Source organism: Leopardus geoffroyi, chromosome A1, assembly GCF_018350155.1.
Source record: "Leopardus geoffroyi isolate Oge1 chromosome A1, O.geoffroyi_Oge1_pat1.0, whole genome shotgun sequence".
Lineage (NCBI taxonomy): Eukaryota > Metazoa > Chordata > Mammalia > Carnivora > Felidae > Leopardus > Leopardus geoffroyi.
The window spans coordinates 90,378,541-90,406,452 of NC_059326.1; the positions used below are offsets into that span (position 1 = coordinate 90,378,541).

Below are 27,912 nucleotides of genomic sequence, written 5' to 3' on the forward strand. Positions count from 1 at the left end.
GTCTAGAGCTCATGAAAGCCATATCATGGTCCTGCCTTTTTTTTTTTTTAACCAGTCTTCAAACATACATTTTCTAATAGGAGAGATAATAGTAACTTAGAGTACTACATTCTGTGTACTTCTCTTCCAGTAAGTAACCCAAAAGCCTAAAGGCACATTTTAAAGCAGTTTTGGCCCAACTTTCAGAAACATCCTTCAAATACGTAAGAATATGTAAAAGAATCTGATTCTGAACAAATTCTCTAAAAAGTTCAATGAGTCCAATAAATCTTAAAGAATATTATCTACAAATTACTGCCCCCCCTTTCCTGCTATCCCTGTTATATATACAACAGAAACTACTGACCCCCAATCCAGCAGAAAAAGAAGGCAAAGTCTACACTGGTGAGATGAAATAATTACTCACTTGTCCATATTTTCTGCAGTAAAACACTTGAATTGACAGTTACCATGAAGAAGTTCAGTCAAAAGCAGACACTTAACACAGGCCTTTAATGTAACACCATTTAGTGACATGACAATTTGAGGAAAATGCAGAGAATATTTTGTGGGTAAGAGAAATTGAGGAATACATCTGACGGAGTGGATATTTTACAACAATTTGACAAATAGCCAGCATGTTAAATTATAATGTAAGTGCTTTTGAAGAGCTAAACACTGCTGGTCGTTCATTAATGTGTCAGACATTTAATTAGAAGGCTGCACCTTCAACAAAGAGTGAAAAAGAGAACCAAGGAAAGGCTTTTTTCTTTTCTTTCTTTTTGGACAAACTTTGTTAAATAATCCTGGAAAGGCAAATGAACACTAATTTATACTTGCCATTAGCTGGAAGAAACTGTTAAGTGAGACACGAGACGGAGCGTCAAAGAGTGAGGAAGGCAGATTTCTGGAAATGCAATGATCCCACACATTTGCTTCAAGGAGAAACCTACAGACATATTTTCAGGTCTTGCTAAGTAACTGTTTATTTGCACTCAATACATTTGGGAAAGTCTGCTACATAGCTACGGTCACTGTGACCACAGAACAATAGATGAAAAGGATAAAGCACTGAACAGCAAGAAAAATTCATCCCACCCTCCTAAGAATTTCAGTGAACCAGTAAAAAATTTAAGATAAACAAAATAAACAGATACAGCCTTCATCTCTTATGAATATACTTCCTCCCCGAATCTCCCCAATATAAACACTTTGGAGTGTTTATATATATTCAGTGCAAGAAACAGTATCATCGGTACATTTGAAACACCTCTGAAGAAAGAATAAAGCTAAAACAATTCTGAATACATTTCAGTGTGGTGTAATAATGATATCACACTATAGTGACAGGGGAGAGGCTCCGATAGCACCCATCTGCATTCCACATGAAAAAAACAAATCTAAGATCACTTTTTTAAAAATTCTACAAGCCACATTAAAAAAAAAATTGCTTAAACAGGACTGCTTTATCATGTAATTTAAGACACAAATGTTACATGAACTGCAAATGAAGACTTAAAAAGGTTAGCAGCTACAAAAAATCAGGTAAATCATGCTATATGTCACTCCTCCCATAAATACTTTTAGCCTGTGTTCAATTACAGTCAATTCTGAATTGGCTCGCCTCTGGCTTAGACTTCTCAAGCCTTTACACAGAGTAAAAGAAATGGATAAAAATGAAAGACAGTATTCTATTCTGTACTTTGACCCTGGAAAGGTGCGGGTCTGCTTAGAAAAAGAAGAAGAAACATACACTTAATCACATAAAGCTTAACACTATGCGGAGCTTTATAATCATTTTCAGCAACGGACTGCAAGCTGCGCTGTGAAGAAAATGCATAGCAGAGGAGAAAGCTGGGAACTGGGGAAAACAGGGAAGGAAACAGTGTCAACACAGTGGAAGAAGTGACGAAACATCTGCATCTACTTGGGAGCTCCCATACCCTGGGAGCATTCCTTAAAAAGCCACCTGCTCCAGAAGGCTGGAGCCCAGACTCTCCCAGTTTGGGAAGCATGACCGCCCGAGTGCCACACTATGCCACCTCCTCCACCGACTGCAAAGCTGTCTGGGAACTGGGCTGTTCCAAGGGCAACAGAACACACACACTTTATGGTCTAAACCAACAAGAGGAAAAGTTTCTTCTTTCTGTATGTCTATTTTTAATACAACTGAAACAGAACCCTTCTATAAATTTGGGCTGCCATCCAATCCATCTCCTCAATTTCCTTAGGAGGAATTGAGTGATGGAAGCAAGCAAAACAAGATTATAACCACAAACTACTGCACTTTAAACATGATTATCAATTTTAAGGGACAGACACACTTGAAGGTTTCTTAATACCAAACTTAGAAAACAAATTTGGTGATAAAAACTGCAATTCATCCCTCTAGCACTTCTAAAAGTTGGTGTTACTTCTGCATGGACAGATTAATATATTAAATTAAGCCAAGATTTTTAAAGACTGGCAAAGTTCTACCACTCTATTTTAAAAAACAAAGATGTTTCAAAACAAAACAAAACAAAACAAAATACAAGTTAGTTGCTTCATGTTACGTTTCACAACCATTAATGTTAAATGCTTTCTTTCTACAGAAACAGGGTCCTTTAGGTCACAACTGCAATTATTTACTGCTTAGATGTTTAAAATTACACGGGCTAGTGTTCGACTGGAACCTGTTGATGGTGACGTCTGGAGGTTTTCTGAGTTTCAACCTAAGGTGTGCCAGGGTCCTCTCCTAGGACCACACTTGCAGGGGAAGGGGAGGGAGAGGAAATCACAGATCAAGTTCTTTAAGATTGTTTCACTCTCTTCGCGGCTTTCTGTTTCTTGGTGATCTGTTCAAAATTTCATCCTCCTGTTGGATGAAAAAATAACAAATTCACTGTAAGTAGCATAAACAAGTAAAACTTCACCAAGTTTTCAAGATTTGTCAGGCTGAGTGAGGGTAACCCATCTGAGGAAAGAAGAGAATAAAAATCTTTAGAAGAAAGTGCACCAAGAACAAGTGTCTCAGAGGCGGTGGGGTTATGTGCGTTCTAATTTAATCTGTACTGTTTTCTACAGACAGGCACTTTCCTCAATCTAATTCCTAAACGTTTTCTTTAAAAAGGACCAGATGCCATGCTTTCCCCACATTATCCTGTTCGATCCTGAATAATCTACTGGCCTGTGGGCACATTAGCCCCACTTTGAGGCTTCTCTGAGAAAGACGGGATATAAGAGGATGGAAGACTATCCCAGCAGTCCCACACGACACTCCAGATGACAAGCCCAGGGCCTCATTCTACTCTATGGAGCGACTTCTTATATTGTGAGGAAGACTGGTGGATATAAAATACGTATGTGAGACTCGTCCCTACCTGAAAGAAGAGCATTTAGTTGAATCTGCATTCTACTTGAGACAGGCTACGGCCATAGAAAATATAAACAGCATTGACCTTTATCGATGGAGGGGCAGAGGTGCAGAAGCTAGAATGGAAACGGGGTAAGGTTTTCCAGCAAAGAGCAAACTGAAACAGAGATATGCTTGGAAAAAGGCCCTAAGAAAGGTGTAGACAATTCTCTTTCCCTCGTACCTCTTACCAATTCACCCAAAATCTGGACCCGGAAGCCCAGTGAGTTCTCAGACCTTCCTCTCCTATCACCTGGCTAGAGCCACCATATCTTGCCTGCATTATCACAGCAGCCTCCTAACTGTTCTCACTGATTCTCCTGTCTGTAGAAAACACAGCAGCCAGAGTATTCAGATCCTGTCACTCCTGTGCCCTAAAGCCTGCAATGGCTGCCCATTTCACAAGAAGGAAAAGCCAAGCTCACATTATGGCTTGGGAGGTCCCACTTAATCTAGAGCCTTCCCCACCCCAACCCCCCACCCCCCCAATGGCCGCACTGGTCCTCTAGACTACTACTTCAGGCCACTGTACTGGCTGTTCTCTCTGCCAGGAATGCTCTTCCCAAGGACATCTCCACGGCAAAGTCCTGTATCTCTTTTAAGTTTGCTCCAGTGTCACTCTTCCATGAGGCCTACCATCCCTAACATTGCAACCCATCTCACCTCCGGTACTTCTAATACCCTTTCCTTTCCTACTTTTATTTTCCAGGCCCTATAGTTTCCTAACATACTATTCATTCATTTCCTTATAATGCCTCTTGCTTATTGGCTATTTCTTCCTACTTGAATTTATGCTCCCCAAAGGCAGGGTATTTTTGTTTCTGTCTTGTTCGTTGGCAATGTGCAGCACATGATGGGCACTCCAGAAATGTTTGTTGAATGGATGAATCCATGAGTAACAGGGATAAAAATTTTAGAATACAATTATTTGCTCAAAAAATACTTCTTCTTCCCTCCTAACCACTAGACCCCTAGTGAAGGAAATACTTTTTAAGGGCACAGCAAGGAGAGAGGAGACAGATGTGTTACATTAATAACCTGAAGTTACCATCTTAAAAACACTGTATTGGTTTTTCCCTAAAACCTTCTGCTTATTCCAGAAAATCATTTGTAGCACAGAAAAATACTTCCGAGATTCAGATATAGTTTAATATTAACCAATAAAATGTGTACCTGTCCTAAGAATTCCACTTTTATAAAACTAATTCTAACACATTTTTTTAATTGCCACAGCAAATGAAAATTACCCTATGAAAGTACCCCCTCTCTAGGGGCACCTGGGGCTCAGTCAGTTGAGCATCCAACTTCGGCTCAGGTCATGATCTCATGGTCCGGGAGTTCGAGCCCCACGTCGGGCTCTGTGCTGACAGCTCAGCCTGGAGCCTGCTTCAGATTCTGTGTCTCCCTCTCTCTGCCCACCACCTCACACTCTGTCTCTTTCTCTCTCAAAAAATGAACATTTAAAAAGCCTTTTTAAAAATGCCCGCTCTAGGGAAATGTACTTTCACTTGAGTTGCTTGAGATATAAACTGTACTTTTCCTTCGTATTACCTCTGCTTTAGGTTTTCTATCCTCCTCCTCTTGACTGACAGTGCCACCATCTTCTTCAGCATCACTTTTCTGCTTCTCTTCTAAGACAGAAATCAAAAGTACAACAAACTGAGTGAAACCTTATATTTGTTTTTGGTAATTAGACCATTAGCATTAGAACATGCTTCAACATTCAAAAGCAATCTTTATTGTTTGAAAACACCTTAGGGTCTTAGCTTAAAGCAGATATTCTGGGGCCTACTTCTTACCAAGTTTTTCTTCACCTTCCTCCTCCTCGTCTCCCTTGTCCTTTTCCTCTTCCTTCTCTTCTTCTTCCTCCTTCACATCTGGTTGAGGGGCATCAGTTTTCTTATATTCCACAGGACTTGACTGTTTCTGAAATATTCCCCCAAAATGCAACAATTTTGCTTATGCTTTTATGTTAACATCTACAAACTAAGTTCTATACGAGGCTATATACTGGTAAAATGAGTTAAGATATATAGGGGTGCCTGGGTGGCTCAGTCAGTTAAGCATCCAACTCCTGACTTCGGCTCAGGTCATGATCTCCCAGTTCGTGAGACTGAGCCCTGCATTGGGCAGTGTGCTGACAGGGCAGAGCCTGCTTGGGATTCTCTTTCTCCTCTCTCTGCCCCCCTCCTCCAAAATAAGTAGATACACTTAAAAAAAAAAAAAAAAAAAAAGGTTTAAAAATGAGGTAAGATGTAATTCCTACCCTGAGAGTTTTCTCTTCAGTGAGCATGTGTGCAGGTCAAGGGCAGAAGAAACAGTAAGAACAAAGGGTGAGAACAAAGAATGAAACACACCCAGTGCAAGGTGAAACATAATCCTCATTTAATAGAAGTAGAGCACTTAAACAGAATTTTCTTGCCCTTTTTTTTTTTTCTGGAGTGCACACAACAAAGACTAAACAAGAAAAACTAAAAATAAGGCTGGATTACTCCCAAATGTATTTTGGGGGGGAAGTAGGGATGCTGAAGGAAGAATGCATAATGAAAAAAATAAAAGACTGAATTGTAAAGTATATGAAAACAGCTATCCTAGGAAGAAAAGCTGGTTTGGGCCCAGATGGCTGGTTCTATACCTAAGTTGTTGTGTTTTCTGTTTTTGTTTTCCAGAAAGCTGCTGCCAAGTATTATGGAAGGGCAATATTGCAGGCTTAAGTACTTACTAGAAACTGAAGGGCTATAAATCCTCCTCCCATCTGGGCACAATAAATGGTCACTGAGAGTAGTGAGTAAGGTTCCAGGTGTGGCCCACTCATTACTGATCTCAGGCAACAGATCTTAGTTATATTTAATATGAGTTCTTTCTAAAAGTGACTAAAAAAAGAAAAACTCATACCTTTCCAGAGCAGCAGAAGAGGATAACAAGAAACACAGGCAGAGCTACTGTCAGGATGTAGACCACCCAGAGCCACGGGCGCTCCTCGGCCGCCTCAATCATCTGCCCCACCACACCTGGCTGAGAAACAGGAGGAGACGGAGCTCAGGTCCTTGTTTTTGACACCAAATACATAGGTGGCACCGTTTCGCTGTTTAACCTCTGTATGGCACTACTCCCTTGTCAAAGGGTTTGAGCCAAGACAGTCATACAACATAAAAAGGAAATAAGAGAAAGTCTCCATTTTCCCCGCTTTTACCATCAAGGTGGTTTCCCTTGCACAGGTGTGAAAGCAGGTTTCTTAATCACCTGCCAGAGGCCCCCTTAACCTCACCGCCAGTGAATGAATGATTTCTCGATCTCAATTATCTCTGGCTCTCGCACTCACAGCTTGGCCATATGGCCGCTTGTGTGAAAATTCCATATATTGGTAAACCACGATTCAACATTTAAGAGTGCATTAAAATATATCCTAGGGGGCACCTGGGTGGCTCAAGTGGGTTAATTGTCTGACTCTTGATTTCGGCTGAGGTCGTGATCTCACAGTTCATGGGATCGAGCCCCGCGTCAGGCTCTGCGTGGACAGCACAGAGCCTGCTTGGGACTCTCTCTCTCCACCCCTCCCAACATGTGGTCACATGCTCTTTCTCTCTCTTAAACATTAAAGAAAAAAATTTTTAATTAAATACACACATACCCTAAATGGCAAATTTTGTTAAATATGCTTTAACAATGTAAAAAAAAACAAAAAACTACCCTACACATAACACAAATAGGGAATCTGAAGCCATCATGTCAGACTGGTGAAATCATGTCCAAACACCTGGTATTTTGTTTTTAGCAGGCATACAGTCACACATTTTATGCCACTATTCCCAAATAAGGTAAAAGACAAATCCTAGAAGATAGCCTGTCACAAAAGAAACAATTTGTTACTTGCAATAACAGACATAAATGCGTAAGAAACAAGTAAGCACAAACCTCAGCAGCTCCGTCCGCAGCTTTCTTCAGGCCCCATCCATCATTGGCCCAATCATCAACTACTCTTCGATCACCGCAAATAATAAAGTTGTCAAAAAAAATGTCTGAGGTCATGGACCACAGCTCCAAACCAATAGCGCTAAAAGGAGTCATTTTGAAAGGTTCCAGATCTTCAAAGAAGTCTGGATTTGGTATTTTCCGGGGCTTCCAGATTCCCTAGAGAAAAATTTTAAAAAATCACTTCAGATAATGAACAACACAAACTTATGGTGAACCTAAATAAGAATTAAGATGAATTCTGCATGATCAATGAAGGCCAAGTGCTGACTTTGTAAAACTCAACTGAGCAACAGGAAGAAAACAATAAATGCTACTGACGCCTCTAAGATGTCTGGATTCCAACTACTTTCAATTTCTAACATCATCCATGACCTTGATCCAAACCAACACCTCGCTCTGCCTGGCACATTCCAACAGACTCTTATCAATAAACAGCCTTGAACAAGTACAGACTTGTCCAGTAGTGATTTAAAATGTACATGACCTTCAACCAGCAATTTTACTTCTTGATAACTAGCTAGAGAAATGGTTACCACATACACCAGACATGTTCAAGGATGATTACTGCAGAAAGGACGCCGAAAGCAAAAATGGCAATCCACCTAAATGGCCATCCACAGAACAGCTAAAGGCACTTTTAATTAAAGGGCAATTTTAATTTATCTTATTGCTTGACTGCACAATTAAAAATACACTTACAAACAGAAAAGTACACACATAGTGTATGCACAAAGACAGAGACCTATGCCTTACATTTTAAAGGGAACCGAGTGGAAATTAACAATGATAAATCATCTGACTAGGACAGAAACAGCAAGACAGACCAGGGTCTAAGTGGTTACATGTTTGTAGTGAAGTTGCAGCTTTATAACATCACTAGCTCTATTCTGAGCATTTTATTTGCATCTCACAGCCTTTTCACAGCTGAAATACTAGGTGAAGCAATGACCGGACTCAGGGTCGGGGAGCCCCTTCCCACGTCAGGGCTCTATCCACCCCATTCCATGGATTGCTGGTTTGGATCCAGTGGCTGCAACACCCCCACCACACAACATAAGGGTGCCCAAATCACAAGTTTTCCATTTTTCTTTTCCTTTTTTAAACACAAGTTACAAAGCAATTAGGAAAGCTCTTCCTTCCAGTTTCTAGGTTTATTTTTTCAACACTTAACATATAAACTCTCTCTCAATTCGGCAGTTTGTTCTTAATTCAATAGTCTGAATACAGTGATCCACCTTAAGGCCTCACTACAAACAAAACTTCTATCCAAACAAACAGATCAGTGAGGCAACTCAACCATCAAGAGGCACAAACCTGGTAGTTAGGATTGTCAATCATGGGAGGCTTCCATTTGCCTTTATAATTAGGGTTGTCAATCATAGGTCGCTGCCAGAGACCACACCCAGGGGCCGACTCACACTTAGGGTTGGCAATCTGAGGAGCCTCCCATTCTCCATCCATATCTTCATCCCTGTGGAAAGACAAATTACAAATGGATCCTGTGACGCAGGACTGATGGCCACACCAGGGTTCCCCTGAAATCCTGCAGAAATTCTTTCACGGTGTCATACTATGATGACACTGGAGTACCATCTTGTTTCTGCATTTCCAGTAACATGACAGTCACGTTAAAAAAGACAAACATGGGGGTACCTGAGTGGCCCAGTCGGTTAAGCGTCCGACTTTGGCTCAGGTCATGATCTCACGGTTCGTGAGTTCGAGTCCCGCATCAGGCTCTGGGCTGACAGCTCAGAGCCTGGAGCCTGCTTCAGATTCTGTGTCTCTCTCTGTCTGCCCCTCCACTGTTTACACTCTGTCGCATTGTCTCAAAAATAAATAAACATTAAAAAAAAAAAATTAAAAAAAAAAAAAAAGACAAATATGAGGATGCCTGGGTGGCTCAGTCAGTTAAGTGTCCAACTTCGGCTCAGGTCATGATCTCTCAGTTCATGAGTTTGAGCCCTGTGTCGGGTTCTGTGCTAACAGCTCAGACTGGAGCTTGCTTCAGGTTCTGTGTTTCCCTCTCTCTGTCCCTCCCCTACTCACACTGTGTCCCTCTCTCAAAAAAAAAAAAAAAAAAAAAAAGACAAACACGAAATTAAATTTGTTGAGCTGTACACTTAAGTTAGACACTTGGCTATATTTAATTATTAACTTTTACTTCAGTAAAAAAGCAAGTAATTTAAAAAATTAACTGAAGCTCTTACCAATCCTCCGGCTTCTCTGCATCTGGATCAGGTACATATTCGGGCTCATCATCTAACCAGCCTTCAGGTTTTGTAGCTTCTTCATCTGCAATCTTAGCAGGGGCATCTTCATCCCTTAAACCCAAAGGAAAAGGCTAGTTATGACAGCACTGACCAGGGAATCGTAATATGATCCCACTTGTGAATCTGAAACAGGGCAATCTAAAATACTGAAGTCTTGCTTAACCTCAAAATTTTAAATAATTCCTTCTAGACAATATCTGTAACTCATTCATCTGATAATGGTCTAGTATTCAAAATACAGAGAGAGCTCTTACAACTCAGTAATAAAAAGACAACCCAATTTAAACAACAGCAAAGAATGTAAATAGACATTTCTCCAAAGATACACAATTGGCCAATAAGCACATGAAAAGATAATTTAACATCGTTAGCCATCAGAGAAATTCAAATCAAAACCATAATAAAATATCACTTCACATCCACTAGGTTGGCTGTGAGAAAAATGATGGATAAAAACAAGTGTTGGCAAGGACCGTGGAGACACCAGAACTCCCATACGTCACTGGTAGGAAAGTAAATTAGTACACCCACTTTGGAAAATTTCGGCCGTTTCTCAAAAAGTTAAACGCATAGTCATCATATGACCCAGCGATTCCACTCCAAGAGAAATGAAAACGTGGAACCACCCAAAAACCTGTATATGACTGTTCATAGCAACATTATTCATAACCATTTCCAAAAAACGGAAATAAGCTAAACATCAGTCAATTAAAGAACGGATGAATAAAGTGTGTCGTTATCCACACAATGGAGTATTCATCAGACAGAACAAGGAACAAAGTACTGACACGTGCTTCAACATGGATGAACCTTGAAAACATTATGATGAAAACATTATGAAAAAAGCCAGACACAAAGGGTCGCATATTGTATATAGTATGCTATGTCCAGAATAGGTTAATCCAGAGACAGAAAGTAGATTAGTCATTGCCAAGGGGCTGGTGGAAGGAAGAAACAGGAAGTAACTGCTTAATGGGTATGGGTTTCTTTTTGGATGATACAAATGTTCTGGAATTAGACCGTGGTGGCAGTGGTTGCACAATACTGTGAATATACTAAATTGCTGAATTGTACAAATTAAGAGGATGGATTTTAGTATGTGAATTATAATTCAATTACTCTGAAAATAAAAGTTCATCAAGAACCTAATTTCAAAGTTTTATGCGGTTACTGTATAACAGTGCCACTTCAGCTGATAAAACAAAGACATCTTCTATCCTTGGTCACAATTACGGCTTCTTTTTTGAATAATGCTTACTTTAAATTAATGGCATGAGAACTTGTATAATATTCAGCTGGCCCTTTTAATTAAGCCAAATGTTCACACTCCGACCCCTAAAATAAAACAGCTAGGTAGGCGGAGTCCAGACCTAATGTTCACGAATATACAAACTTAGCATTTATACTAGCACAGCATAAAAGTTTAGGTACACATACTTTAAGGGAGGAAAAACATGAGCTAGAATTTAACTCCTCTTTGTTCACTTCCTGACGTTTCTGAAAGTCACTGTATCCGAGTTCAAACATGGCCACACACAAGAGTCTAACCCTGCCTGTTTTCACTCTCCATTACTCTCCCGTTTTACACTGCATGAAAAGCTCCACAATATATACTCCAGTTTGCTCACACGTGTCAAGCTCACTCCTGCTTCCCCACTACTACACATGCTGTTCTTCCTCAACTGGGAATATCATTTCTGATCATCACCACTGGGTTGACTCCTACCCCACTTTCAAGTCTCAGTTTGACCTGCCCTGCTTCAAGAAGCCACCCCTGGATCAGGTAGACCCGGTGCTCTGGTCACCTGCTGACACCTACTGCTAGATCACTTGCCACCTGCATGCCGACTTCACCTGCCTGTCTCATGGCTGAAACTGGAGCTTTGTGGGCAGCTGGTATCCCCACGGTTTTGTTCCACTGTCCAAAGCAGAGCAGACATGTCTTGAGTGAGATTTAAATGGGAAAAGGTTATTTTTCAAGTTAAAATTTAACATTTCAAGACTTTTAGATGTGAATTAATAGAAGTGCTGGAAAGGCCAGGCCAGAAGAGGTTCTGCTATAAACCAACCATGTTACCACAGACAAACTCTTTCATCAATTTCAGCATTTTGTGGCTTATGAAATGGTGTCAGACAATCCAGACGATCACTATGGCCCCATTGCAGCTACAGTGGTCTACATTTCTCCTACCATTTAGACAGCATCACAGATTACTAAAATTATGAGATCTTAGCCAACATTCGGTTGTTTAGGCCACATGGAATGTATGAAATGCTGCACTCCAAGACTCACCAGTCATCCGGTTTGACAGCATCAGGATCTGGTATTTTTGGTCTTTCATCCCAGTCCTCAGGCTTCTGGTCATCTGGGTCCTCAATTTCACGTGAAGGATTTACAGAAGGAGTCATGTCGTTTAGCAAATTTCCACTATTCACAACAGATTGGTCCACTAGTATTTCAAAACTATTATCTGGATTCAGGACTGAAAAAATTAAATGCAATTTTAAAAAGTTAATTAACCACTCATTCCCCAAGCTCTCTTTACACAACAGAAGATCATATTTCTAACAGAAAACAGAAGCACAGAGTAATGACCTCAGGGCATTAGAGTCAGAACATGGTCTTGAAACTTTAAGCAAATTAACCCACTCTTCCTTAACTATAATTCATAAACACTAGTTCCTCAGGATTTTAAAATTAAAACATAATGATACATAAAATTTAAAACACCAAAAGACTTCAATTATGGACATTAAAAACAGCAAAACACCAAAGGTATATAAACTGATGCAATGATGATCCGATACAAATGGTTACACACCAGTCAACAGGCAAATAAGTTTATTTATTATAACCATCCCCCCAAGTGGAAAAAGCCCTCTTCCTCATTTTTTGAATTGGTACTACCGCCATCTATGTTACTAAAATTTCAAAGTACACAAGTTTTTTATTTTATGCATTGAACCACATGTCCATTTATGGTTGTACTTTTGGAGCCCAGTAGAATTTTAAATCCATAAAGGTATCTCAAATGAGACTTCCTCTAAAGCCCAGATCCTACACCTAAATGTCTCCCAGGCAGCATATCCAGAATACTATGGAAATCAAGCAGCAACCACTCCGCTGTCCTCAGTAATGACCAAGACCAGCAATGTCAGCAGTAGTATGTACTCACGGAGAGCTGCTGCTGCTTTTGTGAAGTTAAGAGAGCAAGTGAAATACAGCACCTTCAATTTTTAATAAAAAAAATGACACGTGTTTATACACATACAGCCAAACATATGTTACAATGTTGATATTTCAAATAATTTTAAACATCTTTTGTTTTGCTTATTTCCAGCTTTTGAATTCCACACTGAGTATGTATTACTTTTGTTACAAATAAAAAAAGTTACTATATTCTTTAAGAAAAGAGGCATGTCTATCTACGCTCAAACCATCAGGAAAAACTTCATTAAAACAAAAGATGCAGTCCAAACGATTAAATTCAACTGTCTAGGGGGCGCCTGGGTGGCGCAGTCGGTTAAGCGTCCGACTTCAGCCAGGTCACGATCTCGCGGTCCGTGAGTTCGAGCCCCGCATCGGGCTCTGGGCTGATGGCTCAGAGCCTGGAGCCTGTTTCCGATTCTGTGTCTCCCTCTCTCTCTGCCCCTCCCCCGTTCATGCTCTGTCTCTCTCTGTCCCAAAAATAAATAAACGTGAAAAAAAAAAAATTAAAAAAAAAAAAATAAATAAAAAAAAATAATAAATTCAACTGTCTAGGTGTTGGAGCATCCAAAGTTCAACTGACAGATAATTTGAAAAAAAAAGTACATATATTTCTACTGTGTCCTATCATTTAACATGTTATCAACAAGAAAATAATGACAAGAAAACGAGGGGAATCAGCAAAGCTCTTTATGGAACACGAAAGATCACTCTGAAAATGTCTCAGACCCCACTTCTCAATTCAACCTACGGGAGGAGAAACCTTTTTTTTTTAGCGATGAGAGATTAAGTTCTTTACACCACTACGATATTAAGTCAACAGAAACTCTTACTTGCAGGCTTGGGTCTCCTCCAGGTGTACAACCTTTAAATTAAAAAGATGATAAATGCTATCACACCCCCAAATTAATGCATATTCTTACTTAATGTATAAAGATGTGTTTTCTTATCAGTAAAATAGGTCTTTAGATCTGCATCTGGCCTCTTAGCGTGCTTTTCTTCATATACACCCGTTTTGGGGTTTTTGTGGCGGAAGATGAAGTGCAATTTATAGTCTTCTCCACATTTATCTGGACCAAACATAATCGTATAAGGGGTCTTGTCGTGGAACTGATCCTTCAGAAACAAAAATGAATTATTTTAAGTGACTCAGTCAAAGTGTTCAAAAGCAAACTTTCAAAGTGTGATATTTCCTCTAATAAAATCCCAGTAAGTTTTTGGCACCTTAAAGAAAAAACATTCATTTATGAGGCTTATATAGCTACCAAAGAAAAAGAAACTTTACATGAGAATATATGAAACTGCTTTAAAAAACAAAACAAAACAGTAGGGGCACCTGGGTGGCTCAGTTGGTTAAGCGTCCAACTTTGGCTCAGGTCATTATCTCACAGTTCGTGAGTTAGAGCCCCACATCAGGCTCTGTGCTGACCGCTTGGAGCCTGGAGCCTGCGCTTCAGATTGTGTGTCTCCCTCTCTCTCTCTACCCCTCCCCTACTTGCACTCTGTGTGTCTCTATCTTAAAAATAAGCATTTTTTAAAAAGTTAAAAAAAAAAAAGTCAAACTGGTGCAGTCACTCTGGAAAACAGTATGGAGGTTCCACAAAAAATTAAAAATACAACTACTCTACGACCCAGCAATTGCACAACTAGGTATTTATCCAAAGGATATAGGTGTGCTGTTTTGAAGGGGCACATGCACCCCAATGTTTATAGCAGTACTATCGACAACAGCTAAAGTTTGGAAAAGAGCCCAAATGTCCACTGACGGATGAATGGATAAAGAAGTTGTGGTATATATATATAATGGAGTATTACTCGGCAATCAAAAAGAATGAAATCTTGCCATTTGCAACTACATGATTGGAACTGGACAGTATTATGCTAAGTGAAATTAGTCAGAAGAAGACAAAAATCATATGACTTCACTCATATGAGGACTTTAAGAGACAAAACAGATGAACATAAGGGAAGGGAAACAAAAATAATATAAAAACAGGGAGGGTGACAAAACATAAGAGACTCTTGAATATAGAGAACAAACAGAGGGTTGCTGGAGGGTTTGGGGTGGGGGGGCTAAATGGGTAAAGGGCATTAAGGAATCTACTCCTGAAATCACTGTTGCACTATATGCTAACTAACTTGGATGTAAATTTAAAAAATAAATAAATTATTTTTAAAAAGTAAGGCATATACCTATAGCTAGTTACTGCTTCTTTCATAAAACAAATAAGTTTGCCAAAACTAAAAATTACCTAGAACAGAAATCAGGACAAGATAGAATGGCTTTGAAATTCACATTTCAAATAAAAAGCAAAGAAGTGTCAAAGTCATTATTCCCAATCCTCTAAATATTTCAAAAGCAGGAGGAGGTCTTTATTTACACAAGTGTAAACAAAACTTTCCTTTTCTCTAAGATCCTTAAAAGATAACTGTGTGGGCGTCTGGGTGGCTCAGTTGGTTGAGTGTCCGACTTCAGCTCAGGTCATGATCTACCAGTTTGTGAATTCGAGCCCCATGTCAGGCTCTGTGTTGACAGCTCAGAGCCTGAAGCCTGCTTCAGAGTCTGTGTCTCCCTCTCTCTCTGCCCTTTCCCCACTCATGCTTTGTCTCTCCCTCAAAGATAAACGTTTAAAAAAAAAAAAAAAAAAAGATAACAGTGGGTGGTCCCATAAGGAAACAGGAAATACCTACCAGGTTGAGTTCTGGGGTTTTGGAAAGCAGTTTCACATAGGCACCACCACATTCTATTCCATTTTGGAAATTAACCTCATACCTAATTTCAAAGAGAAAAGCAGAAAACCATAAGCCATTTTGAAAGATCAAATTTCTTAATTTACTTCCCCTTTCCCCCAATCTTGGTCACATATTTTATCACAGGTCATACGTTTATCCTTAAGAAAAATTCCATCTTCTATTGCTTTTGAAGATTTTTTTTTTTTTAAGTAAGCTCTATGCCCAGCATGGGGCTTGAACTCACCACCCTGAGATTAAGAGTCACACCCTCTACCAACTGAGTGCCTCATCTTCTTTTGTTTTTGAATGACTACTCGATACCCCCCACCAAAAATAAGTAAAATAAAACAAAACCTTAATGCAGATTCCCACTGAACACTTTTTACAAAACCCAGAAGTTCATTTGATATTGGGGGAAAAATAATCTGTTTCAAAGAATTTATTCAGCAGGAAAAAAATACTGGATTATAGGATGTTTAATACACCCCAAACCAGCTACTAGAACATACAATTATTCTCATAATTCTTTAAAATACAGTAATAATGTTCTGAGATCTAGGAAGTTTCTATCAAGCAAATGTTTCACTCACTGAACAATGAGAGGCTTGGTATCAAACAGGAAGGGCTTGTTCAGTTTCGCAGAGATGGCATGATGCTTGGCCCGAGACATCAATACAAGTCCTTTATCACCTGGAAGCTTTGTTTCCTTCATTTCATCTACCTCCCACTTTCCTGCAAGACATCAGAAAAAACTCCAGGTATTCCTTAATTATACCTTTGAAGATCTCTTAAATGGTAACAGACAAAACTCCAAGTTGTTTAAGTCTATCATGCTGGCAAATTTTTACCATATTCCATTTACCTATGAGAGCTGGTCTATTAAACATACACACATTTAACAGGTATTAGGATACGGTTTTTAAAAACCTGTAGCATATTCACTTCATCAACGCCTAGAAAGACCTTCCACTTCCAACTGACAGTACCACAGGTGATAAACTACCTCTCCATTTTATGGTATGAAACAGTCAACAGGTCTAATCCTATGAACACACAGACAGCAAAACTCCCAAGGAAAAAATCTTAAAATGTACACATATTCCTTTCAAACTAGCCTTAAGAGATACTATGGAAACAACATGTGAAGCCTCAATTTGCTCTTACATCTACATCAAATGGAACTCACCATCATATTTGGCAATTTCATCATCAGTGTCCTCTTTCTTGGCTTTGGATAAAATCCACCTATAATTAAGAAGACAAACCCCCAAATTAAGATTTAAAGGACAGCTGGCCTGTGAAAAGAATCAATGGAAATACTAACAAAAGCAAGATCTACCCAGGTCTTCGTAGCCTATTTAACCACTCTACTTTCTTTGACTTTTATTTTTTAAGTTTATTTATTTGTTTAGAGAGAGAGGGAGAGAGAGAACACATGCCCCATGTGCAAACTTAGAAGGACAGAGAGAGAGGGAGACAGAATCCCAAGCAGGGGGGGATCCTAGCTGGCTCAGTTGGAGAAAGCATACAACTGTCTGAGCCCCACGTTGGGTATAGAGATTACTTACTTACAAATAAATAAATTAAAAGAAAAAAAAAAAAAAAAAAAAAAGAATCCCAAGCAGGCTCTGAGCTGCTCAACTTGGGGCTCAATCTTAAGAACCATGAAATCATGGCCTAAGCCAAAATCAAGAGACAGACACTTAACTGACTGAGCCACCCAGGTGCCCCTCTTCAACTTTTAAATCTGCCACACAAATAGTAATACATTGAATTCAACTCACAAACCTGTAAAAAAAAGTACCAAACCCAGGAAACAGTTCCACTTTTTTTGAGACTTAAGAGAAAAAAAATTTTTCAATTCAAAGAATACATAGGGTCGAGGGAAAAAGAGAAATGGAAATTAGACCCACATGCTCTAAAAAAATTTTCTAACTGGGCATGTTCTAAATTTTCCTAAAACAGCACAAACACTGGGGACATAAAATAGACATTTCACTACATAAAATGCTATGCAAAAAGGAATCAATTATCACATCTTACTTATGTGAGGTTTGCCTCCAAGATGTTTCCCCTAAGAGACACTTACCCTGACAGAGTTCCTCTGTCAAAGGAATCAGCAAAATACACTTCCCCTGTTGGAACCGGAGCTTTGTAGGTGACCTATGTTTAATATAAAAATGAGACTCAAGAATTGAAATTTGCAGCACTATTCCCTTCTTAGTAGGATTTGCTTTTAATTACCCCAAATTTTTACAGCAGGCCCTCAATTCAATGTATAAAAAATTTATCACTGGCAAGATATACAAAAGGCTACTATTTTTAACTTAACTTCCCCTTGGAAAAAGGTCCAAATTTACCTTCATCCTTTGATTATCTCAAGAGGTAAAACAAATAGATTCAAAGACCACTTCAAACCTTTGGAGACGGAGGAGCACTGGTATCTGGTTTTGATTTTGAGTCTTCTACCTCTTCAATAACATCATCGAGGTCGTCCTCAATATCAATCATATCATCATCATGGCCTTCGTGAGCATGAACAATTGTCGTTCCAAGGACCAGTAACATACAAAGCAACCACTTCCCTTCCATGATCTACATATAAAAAAATAAAGTAAGTTAAATGTATCACTTCCTTTTAAAATCTTTGTAAAGAGGGGCACCTGGATGGCTCAGTCTGTTATGTGTCCAACTTCAGCTCAGGTCACGATCTCGCGCAGTTCATAGGATGGAGTCCTGCATTGGGCTCTGGGCTGACAGCTCAGAGCCTGGAGCCTGCTTCGGATTCTGTGTCTCCCTCTCTGCCCCTCCCCTGCTCGTGCTCTGTCTCTCTCAAAAAATGAATAAACATTAAAAAATAAAAAACTAAAAATTTCGTGAAGACCACTAACCCCTCTCTTATTTAAAATTAAGGCATTCAAGGGGCATCTGGGTGGCTCAGTCAGTTGAATCTCCGACTTCCGCTCAAGTCATGATCTCACCTTGAGTTCGAGCCCACATTGGGCTCAGTGCTGACAGCTCCAGGCCTGGAGCCTGCTCTGGATTCTGTCCCCCTCTCTCTCTGCCCCTCCCCCACTCACGCTTTGTTCTCTCAAAAATGAATAAACACTAAAAAAAAAATTTTTTTAATTAAAACTTTCAAATCAGAGCCAGAACAACTTAACCGTGACTATTTCATTTTACAGGTAAAGAAAGTGAGCCAGAGAGATCAAGGGATTTTCCTAAAAATCAGTCAGTTAAAAGATTCAATTTCAAGAAAATTTCAAAATGAAACTCAAAACGATTGTTCCCATATATAATATCATGTTGGCCACCGACCTAGGGTGTCCAAATGCAATTTCAAACTAGCTTTTTGCATTTATAAAGAGTTTGACAATGGACAAAAATCTCTTTCACGTATTAATTTACAATTTACAATGACATGGTAACAGAAGAGCTAATCAGCCTCACATTAAAAAGTTAATAGAGATATTGTTCCAAGATCATCAAGTTTAGATAGAGCTTTTAACTAGTGTTTTAAGGCTCACCAACAAAAATACTAAGCCAAGGACCAGCTACTTTTATCTCTTATTTTTTAAACACTTAAATGTATTATATCAGGCTGTCATGGCTGGTAGTGGGTCCTCTTTCTAAGGACCACAGATCTAAAGATATAAAAGCCGAGCCACGTGGATGCACAGCATGATTTAAGAATATATAGTACAGGGTTTTAATTGTGCCAGATGAAAAGAGTTCTAGAGATGGAAGGAGGTGATAATTGCACAAGAATGTGAATATACTTTATGCCACAGAACTGTACACTTAATAATTGTTAAGATTATAAATCTTCAACAGAAATTATTTTTTTAAAAAAGAGAGTAAATCTTATGTGTTTTTAAACCACAATAAAAAACTCAAGGAAAAAACCTGAGCTTAATATTTTTGGTGTCTTGTTTACAATAAAGACTTTTATTTCTCAGGCAAAGTCCAAAAAAAAAAAAAAAAAAAAAAAAAGAAAGAAAGAAAGAAAAGAAAGGAAGAAAGAAAAAAACAAACAAACTGAAGGAGCTCCTTCACAAACTTCAAATGGCCCCAATACACAACCCTGGCTGCCATTTTGACCAGTTAAGTTCCTAGAAAAAACATAAATCAATGTACTCTCATGTTGAATTTAACGCCAATTCCTTACAAACTCTGTAATCCTTTAGTGTAACTCAACACATAGAACTAAATTTTCATGCGTCATTTCCTGGTATTTCTTTTATTTACGCATCTTAGGACTGTGTTCCCAAAATGAAAGAAGGTAAAGTAGACTGGATTCTTAAATGTTTAGCATCTAGACAATGCAGAAAATACAAGTATTAATAAAACCATCCATAACCTTTCCTAGGACTGGATTAGTTTTTAGAAAAAACTCAGTATCAACATTCTGCTACAGTCTCTTATATACTTAAAAAATGCCAGTAATCGCTCATTTATTCACTGGAAAGACCTCTATTTTATGCAACCAAAACAATATACAATGGTATAGCAGTACTGCTTTGATTTACAACTATAAGGGGATTCTGTGAAAGTAAACAGGCTGATTCAACCCTTTTATCTAAATCAATTTTATACAACTCCTAAGTTCTCTCTCATACAAACAATGCTATAAATGGGGATTAGATCCCCAGCAAAAAGCTATAAAACCAAATTAGCCCTGAACACAGCTAAAGCAACAGCTTTATGGCTACAGCTTTTTTTTTTAATTTTTTTAATGTTTATTTATTTTTGACAGAGAGCATGAGTGGGGGAGGGGCAGAGAGAGAGGGAGACACAGAATCTGAAGCAGGCTCCAGGCTGTCAGCACAGAGCCCGATGCAGGGCTCGAACTCACAGACTGCGAGATCATGACCTGAGCCAAAGTCGGTCGCTCAATCGACTGAGCCACCCAGGTGCCCCTGGCTACAGCTTTTTAAAAGTAAACAAAATGTGGTTAAGACTAGTAGTAATTAAAAGTACAAAACAGGGGTGCTCGGTGGCTCAGTTGCCTAAGCTTCCAACTCTTGATTTTGGCTCAGGTCATGATCTCACGGTTTCATGAGATCAAGCCCCCACACTGACAGCTCGGAGCCTGCTTGAGATTCTCTCTTCCTCTCTCTCTGCCCCTTCCCCTCCCCTCACACTCTAGCATGCTCTCTTAAAAAAGTACAAAACCAATGGATTACTTAGGACTAAGTAAGTACTGGTGCTGGAACACTCTTTTCCAAGGAAAAAAGCTAATTAGGGAGGCAGTCTGGTAGGCTAACTACTCACCTTTAAAAAAGGTAGGACTGAATCGCTTCTCGGCCTTTTGGCTAAAATCAAGTGCAAAAAGGTAGGACTGATTTTTATTCCTCAATAATTTTTAATTTGTTGATATATTGTTGCTATGGATTGAACCGCGTTCCCTGGCCACCCCCCCCCCCGCCCCAAATCTGTTGAAGCCCTAACAACGTCCAATGTGACTGTATTTAGAAACAAGACCTTCAAAAATTAAGGTTACTTAAGAGGTCATAGGGTAGGGGCCCTGGTCCAGTGGGATTGGTATTCACATAAGAGGAAGAGACACTAGAAGCGTTCATGCACAGAGGAAAGTCCACATGAGGACACAGTGATGGCAGCTCTCTGCAAGCCAATAAGAAAAGTCCTCACGAGAAACCAATCCTGACAACCACCTTCATCTTGAGACTTCCAGCCTCCAGAACAGAGAGAAAATAATTCCCTTTTGTTTAAGCCCTGCCCTTAGTATTCTGTATGGCAGCCCAAGCAGACTACAACAGCTGTCCTCAGGTTTTTAAGTATAATGTAAAGCAGTGTTTCTCAAACTTAAACAGACATCAGCATCACCCAGGGGTGAAACAGATTGCTGGGGTTCATCCCGAGTTTCTGATTCAGTCCACACCTGAATTTTACCTAACTAGTTCCAGACGATGCTGAGGCTGCTGGTTCAGGAATCACACTTTAAGAACCACTGCTTAGGGTTTATGAATAATCCATCTGTGCTTCGTTTTCCAGGATATAAAACATTTTCATATATATCGTTCATGTAAAACCTCTCGTGAGGTATTACTCTTTTATTTCACACATTATGAATGAAAACTTAATGAAATTAAAATAGCCTACTTATTACCAGAATAAATGAGACTCAAAGAATTCAAATCCTGTATTTCTATTACACTGGACAAAGTGTTACTACGCAGTTGAAACTGACAGAGTATAATGAACAGAAGACAGGAAGACTAAGGCAGGAAGAGCTAGTAGGGAGTGATCTGGAACAAGGGGGTTCAGGTAGGGTTAGTGAGGAAGGAGCGACTGCAGAACAGCTAGTCCCAGATGTGGACCAAGGAGCATGGGGAGAGAAGGCATCTGCGTCACGGAGGCAGAATGGTCCCACTGAAAGGAAAACAGTTTTCAGGTAGCAGAAGGCTACCTGTCCCATCAGGAACAACAAAGAAAATCTCTAGCAAACTTCAGAAAATGCACTTCTCCCCCACTGCCATCTCCTCTACACTCTGAGTTGCAGAACCTGGTTTTTTAGGTAAGAGAAGTGTGCGGGAACTCATTGGTCACTTTCACATCATCCAGAAGGTCACGAAGCCTATGAGGAATCGGTATGGCCAAACCACAATGCTCACAGCTCTTATGTGCCCTCATGAGCCTCACCCACTGCCAGCTTTACATATACTGCCTTAACACCAGTAATCTGCCAGTACTCCCGAGAAAATGCTACGGCCAATAAATCCATTCTAGTTCCCACAATCACTATTAAGCCTCCTTAAATGTTCTAAGTTCTGTCAGAGACTTGTCCATACTCACAAACAATTCAGCAATGTATATGAAGGTGATCTTAATTCTCTGTTTTGTTAATGAAAATCCAACATTACCAAGACAAAAAATTCCCCCATCTTATTTCAGTCCCTCTGCCCACACTCTTTATATCAAATGGAATCCAAAGGTAGCACTGACTGCCTGGGTATTTACATAGGATGTTGGCACTACTATGCTTTCTAGAAGAAAACAGGAGAAAATTTAGGTGATCTAGGGTTGGACAATGAGGTTTTACATACAATATCAAAAGCAAAATACATGAAAGACAAATTGGTAAGCTGGGTTTTACTAAAATTAAAAATGTCAAGGGGCACCTGGGTAGCTCAGTTGGTTAAGCGTCCGACTCCTGATTTCAGCTCAGGTGGTGATCTCATGGTTCATGGGTTCCAGCCCCACATGGGGCTCTTGCTGACAGCACAGAGCCTGCTTGGGATTCTGTCTCCCTCTCTCTCTCTGCATCTCCTCGGCTCGCAGTCAAGCTCTTGCTCTCTCCGAGAACTTCAACTCTGAGACTTAAAGAACTCAAACTCACCAATAAGAAAATAAACCAGCCAGTCAAAAAATGGGCAAGAAATCTGAACAGATACTTCACCAAGTGAAATATTCAGATGGAAAACAAACATACGAAAAGATGCTCAATATAATTTGCCAGTAACTGCAAATTAAAACAAGATACCACCATGCACCTATGAGAATGGATGAGATAAAAAAAAAAAAATGGCGGGGCGCCTGGGTGGCTCAGTCGGTTAAGTGGCTGACTTCGGCTCAGGTCATGATTTCACGGTCCATGAGTTCGAGCCCCGCGTCGGGCTCTGTGCTGACAGCTCAGAGCCTGGAGCCTGTTTCAGATTCTGTGTCTCCCTCTCTCTGACCCTCCCTCATTCATGCTCTGTCTCTCTCTGTCTCAAAAATAAATGTTAAAAAAATTAAAAAAAAAAAAATGGCAAGGATGTGAAGCAACAGGAGCTCTCACTCATTGCTGGTGAAAATGCAAAATCGTATACCCACTCTGGAAGACAGTGTGGCAATTTCTTACAAAACTAAACATAGTCTTACCATATATTCGGCAATCATGTTTCTAAGTACTTACCCAAATGATCTGAAAGCTTACAAGTGCCCAAAAACCTGCACACCAATATTTCTAGCAGCTTTATCCATAACCACCCCAAACTTGGAAGAATCTAAAATAACCTTCAATAACTCTATGTAATAAGCAAACTGCAATGCAACATTATTCAGCAATTCAAAGAAATGAGTTATCAAGCCATAAAAAGACATGGATGCATTTTAAACGCACACTGCTAAGTGAAAGAAGCCAGTCTGAAAAGGTGACAGGCTGTATGATTCCAATTAGATGACATTCTGAAAAAAGCAAAACTACAGATACAGTAAAAAAAGATCAGTGGTTACCAGAGGTTTGGGGAAGGCAGTCAGGTTGAACATGTCAGCATCAGGGATAATTTACACAGTGAGACTACTCTGTAGGATGCTATAATTATGCATACATAACACTATGCATTTGTCAAAACCCATGAACCTTCACAGCACAGAGTGAATCAAAAGTATGAAAATTTTTAAAAAATCATTTAGGAGGTCGAGTGATCCAAGGATAGCACGCAGATGTGACAATCTGTGTTACGCATATATTAAACAGCCTCATCGAAAGGGGTGGAGGGAGACAATGCCGACCTATGTAACTTCAGAAACAAGTGGGGTGTGTAAACTTGACTGTACGAAAACATTTTTCTAGCTGGTGAGTTATTTCCTATGCGTGTACTGGCTAACAATTCTGACACTGCTATATGTGTACACTGGAACTGAACAAGTGAGTATTTGGGTGGTGGATGGTGGGAGCCACTTTTCATTGCTGGGTGTGGGAATTTACAGATAAGAAAAAGCTAGAATACTCTATATGGTAATGGAAGAGAGTCGGAGACATCAGCACAAACTCATGTTGTGCTTAATTTACAGAAGATTACACATAGTAGTATTTATAGATATGTGCATATATACCCATTAGTATGCACACACTTCCTTGCTGTGACACTTGCGAGGACCTAGAAGAAACTATACCCCGGTACAAAAAATACACCTAATACCAAGATCTTGGGGGTTTTTTTGTTTGTTTTTACATTTATTTATTTTTGAATAAGAGAGATAGCACAAGTGGGGGAGGGGCAGAGAGAGGAGACACAGAATCCGAAGCAGGCTCCAGGCTCCAAGCTGTCAGCACAGAGCCCGACGCAGGGCTCGAACTCACAAACCGCGAGATCATGACCTGAGCCGAAGTCGGACGCTTAACCGACTGAGCCACCCAGGCGCCCCTAGATCTTTTTTTTTTTTTTTAATTTTTTTTTTTAATGTTTATTTATTTTTGAGACAGAGAGAGACAGAGCATGAACAGGGGAAGGGCAGAGAAAGAGGGAGACACAGAATCGGAAGCAGGCTCCAGGCTCTGAGCCATCAGCCCAGAGCCCAGCGCGGGGATCGAACCCACGGACCGCAAGATCGTGACCCAGGCTGAAGTCGGACGCTTAACCGACTGAGCCACCCAGGCGCCCCTTAAAGCAGGCTTCATGTCCAGTGTGGAGCCCAACGCAGGGCTTAAACTCATGACCCTGAGATCAAGACCTGAACTGAGATCAGGAGTCAGACATTTAACCAACTGAGCCACCCAGGGGCCAACCAAGATCTTGATTTTTAAAACCACTTCCAAAAAAAGGGGGACCCCTTGGAGAAATGGCCAACTCTAGGATTGGGGCAGGAAGTACACAAGATAAACCTAGGACATCTTGCAGTGCCAGAAAAAAAAAATGTTCAAAAAAGAAAACAAAACTAAAATACCCATAATGATGGGAGGGTATGTCAAAAGAACACAGGAAAGAGTGCCCAATGGCCAAAGCTGGAACAGTATGAGCAAAAAATAAGTGGTACTGGATAATACCCCAAAGGATAAAATAGATGCTTATGGATCTATACTGATACAAATATATGGGTAAATAAATAAATGGGGGAGGAGAGCCTAATTCCCCACTCCTAACGTGTGGGCTGCACATAGTGATGTCCTCCTAAAGAGAATAGTATGGGAAGGGGGAAAGAGAGAGGAACTTTCCACTGGAGAAACGTGGCAAACACTGCCTCACCCAGGTGATCAAAGTCAACATCAACAGTGATAGGTCAGGTTGGTAGCATGTACACTGGATACAATATGATGAAAGAAAGGACTTTAACCTCAAAGGTTTTCCTCCCAAATACCCCGCAGTCTAGTCATGAGGAAAACAACAAACAAAATCCCAATAGAAGGACATTCTACAAAAAAACCTAACGGTAGTCTTCAAAAACCTCAGGGTCATCAAAAATAAGGAAAGTCTGAAGAAGTATCACAGCCAAGGAAAGCCTAAGGAAACATGAGTAAATGTAATGTATCCTGGAACAGAAAAAGGACAGTGGGTAAAAACAAAGGAAATCTGAATTAATGATGAACTTTAGTTAATATTTATGTATTAATATCGGGTTGTTAATTGTAAATTATAGTAAATATACTCTATTAACAGTAGAAAAAACTGGGTATGCGTCATCTGGGAATTCTCTGTACTATTTTCATTATTTTTCTGTAAATCTAAAGTTGTTCTAAAAATTAGTTTGTATATATATGTGTATACATACGTGTATATATATAAACACGTATGTATACACACATACATACACAACCACATATATATACACATACACATATATAAAAGGATGTTCTACTATTATGCCTCAAATGGTTGATCTCCCTCCTAAGGCTGAAATGTACTACAGGAATCTAGTCTAACTCCTCTTTTTGAGAAGAAACTGAGGGCCAGACATTGAGTTGCCACAAATCAGTTATTGGCAGAATCAGATCAGAAGTCAAGGTTCCTACCTCCCAGTGCAGTGCGCCCTTCCTGGTAATTCTACAAATGCTTTCGTCTTAAAGACATGAAGTGATTTTTCACATAGTTTAACATCCAAGAGGATTTCAGAAGAGGACTTCAGGGGTGTTTTCTCTCTTTTTAGGTCTTCATTTGTCTTTACGCTGACAGAATCCTAAGCAGAGTGCACACTTCTATTACCACTTTGTTTTTCTGTTTCTAAGATTATCCATATGAAATACCTAACAAGCAGCTCAGGAGCAAAGCAATAACACTTTTAGAGAATAGACAGCACACCTCTCCTCAACTTCCCCAAAGTCACAGAGCAAGTGGACCCTGTATTTGGAAGGCTCGGCAGTAAAAGTGAATTAAGAATTTACCTTTAAACCGAGAAACATTTTTCTCTAGTAAAGAAACATTGACCATGTTTCCTAAAATTCTCTTCTACTTCACAATTCATGTTAACATACATTAGCTCGAGGGCAAGACTTCTCACATTCCCACATGCCGTAACAGCAAATTCCTCCCGACCCATACTTTAAGCCATTATATTCTTAGAGCACTTCATTTTCCGGTTTTCTTTCAGGGACCACCTTCTCTCCCTCTCTCTCATAATTTTTATCATTCCAAGGCCTTACCTTAAACTCTACAGCAAAGCCCCTCTGAGCCAGGATGCAAATGCTGGATGAATGTATAACCCATAACTAGGTTACTCAGTGCTACATGAAGCCTCACAGTGGGTCCACTTAAATTCCTATCTTGGTCAAACTACAATCACTACAGGCATGGACCTCCAGGACAGCCAGCAATTAAAAAACCAAAGCACAAATATGAAAATCTTTTAACATCTATGAGTCTACTGAAGTGGACAACTGTCTCAAAAATACCTTTAGGTTACATACAAATATGAGTTTTGTGTGGCTCTGCCATAGGATAATGAAAGCAAAGACCAAGTCAATAAAACCAATACTATGGGGCCAACACCAAGACCAAAGCTTGATCTAAAAGTAAAACCTACAACATCTAAGTTCTAGAGAAATCAACAAACTGCGGATCCTTCAAATAATTAGTCAATTGGGCTTATAACAAAAGCTGGGTGGCAAAGTTCAAAGATTGTTTTCTGGGGGCACTTGGGTGGCTCAGTCAGTTAAGCGTCTGACTTCAGCTCAGGTTATGATCTTGTAGGTCATGAGTTCAAGCCCCACATCGGGCTCTGTACTGACATCTAAGGGCCAGGAATCTGCTTTGGATTCTGTGTCTCCAACTCTGTCTGCCTCTCCCCCACTCACACTGTCTCTAGCTCTCAAAAATAAATAAACGTAAAAAAAAAGGCTGTTTTCTGGCAGCCACAGGCTTAGACTGGGAATTCTGTATTACAAAGGGGTTAAAGGAAAAAATACATCTGATACACATTAGAAAACCTGGCTTGTGTCAGACCCTAAAGCAATATTTATTGCTGACATTAAACTCCGTGAGTGCTAACTATATATCAAGTATGAAAAGAAGTCAGTAGTCTCTAACCCTCAGGAACTCAATCTACATAATATGGTTGTCCATAAAGTCTGGAAACATAAGGAGCCAGGGAATTAAAAACAAATCCAGAAGAGGGGCGCCTGGGTGGCTCAGTCG

At 39.7% G+C, this 27,912-nt stretch overlaps 1 protein-coding gene across 3 annotated transcripts in view; it reads right to left on the reverse strand.

Annotated features, from left to right (window-relative positions):
• Positions 1–473: 473 nt before the first annotated feature.
• CANX (calnexin) overlaps positions 474–27,912 on the reverse strand; it is a 34,352-nt gene continuing 6,913 nt past the window's right edge. For 2 of the 3 annotated variants that reach the window (XM_045484758.1, XM_045484769.1), the window contains 14 exons: positions 17,978–18,154; positions 17,649–17,722; positions 16,746–16,804; positions 16,150–16,291; positions 15,518–15,599; positions 13,750–13,942; positions 11,912–12,101; positions 9,556–9,669; positions 8,663–8,819; positions 7,289–7,504; positions 6,269–6,388; positions 5,173–5,299; positions 4,925–5,004; positions 474–2,836 (listed from right to left, as the gene is read on the reverse strand). In XM_045484758.1, the coding sequence (XP_045340714.1) occupies positions 2,783–2,836; positions 4,925–5,004; positions 5,173–5,299; positions 6,269–6,388; positions 7,289–7,504; positions 8,663–8,819; positions 9,556–9,669; positions 11,912–12,101; positions 13,750–13,942; positions 15,518–15,599; positions 16,150–16,291; positions 16,746–16,804; positions 17,649–17,722; positions 17,978–18,151 (1,782 nt within the window). In that variant the 5' untranslated portion in view covers positions 18,152–18,154 and the 3' untranslated portion in view covers positions 474–2,782. Of the gene's footprint in view, positions 2,837–4,924; positions 5,005–5,172; positions 5,300–6,268; positions 6,389–7,288; positions 7,505–8,662; positions 8,820–9,555; positions 9,670–11,911; positions 12,102–13,749; positions 13,943–15,517; positions 15,600–16,149; positions 16,292–16,745; positions 16,805–17,648; positions 17,723–17,977; positions 18,155–26,294; positions 26,459–27,912 lie in introns of all 3 variants that reach the window. The other variant, XM_045484774.1, reaches the window with a different exon arrangement.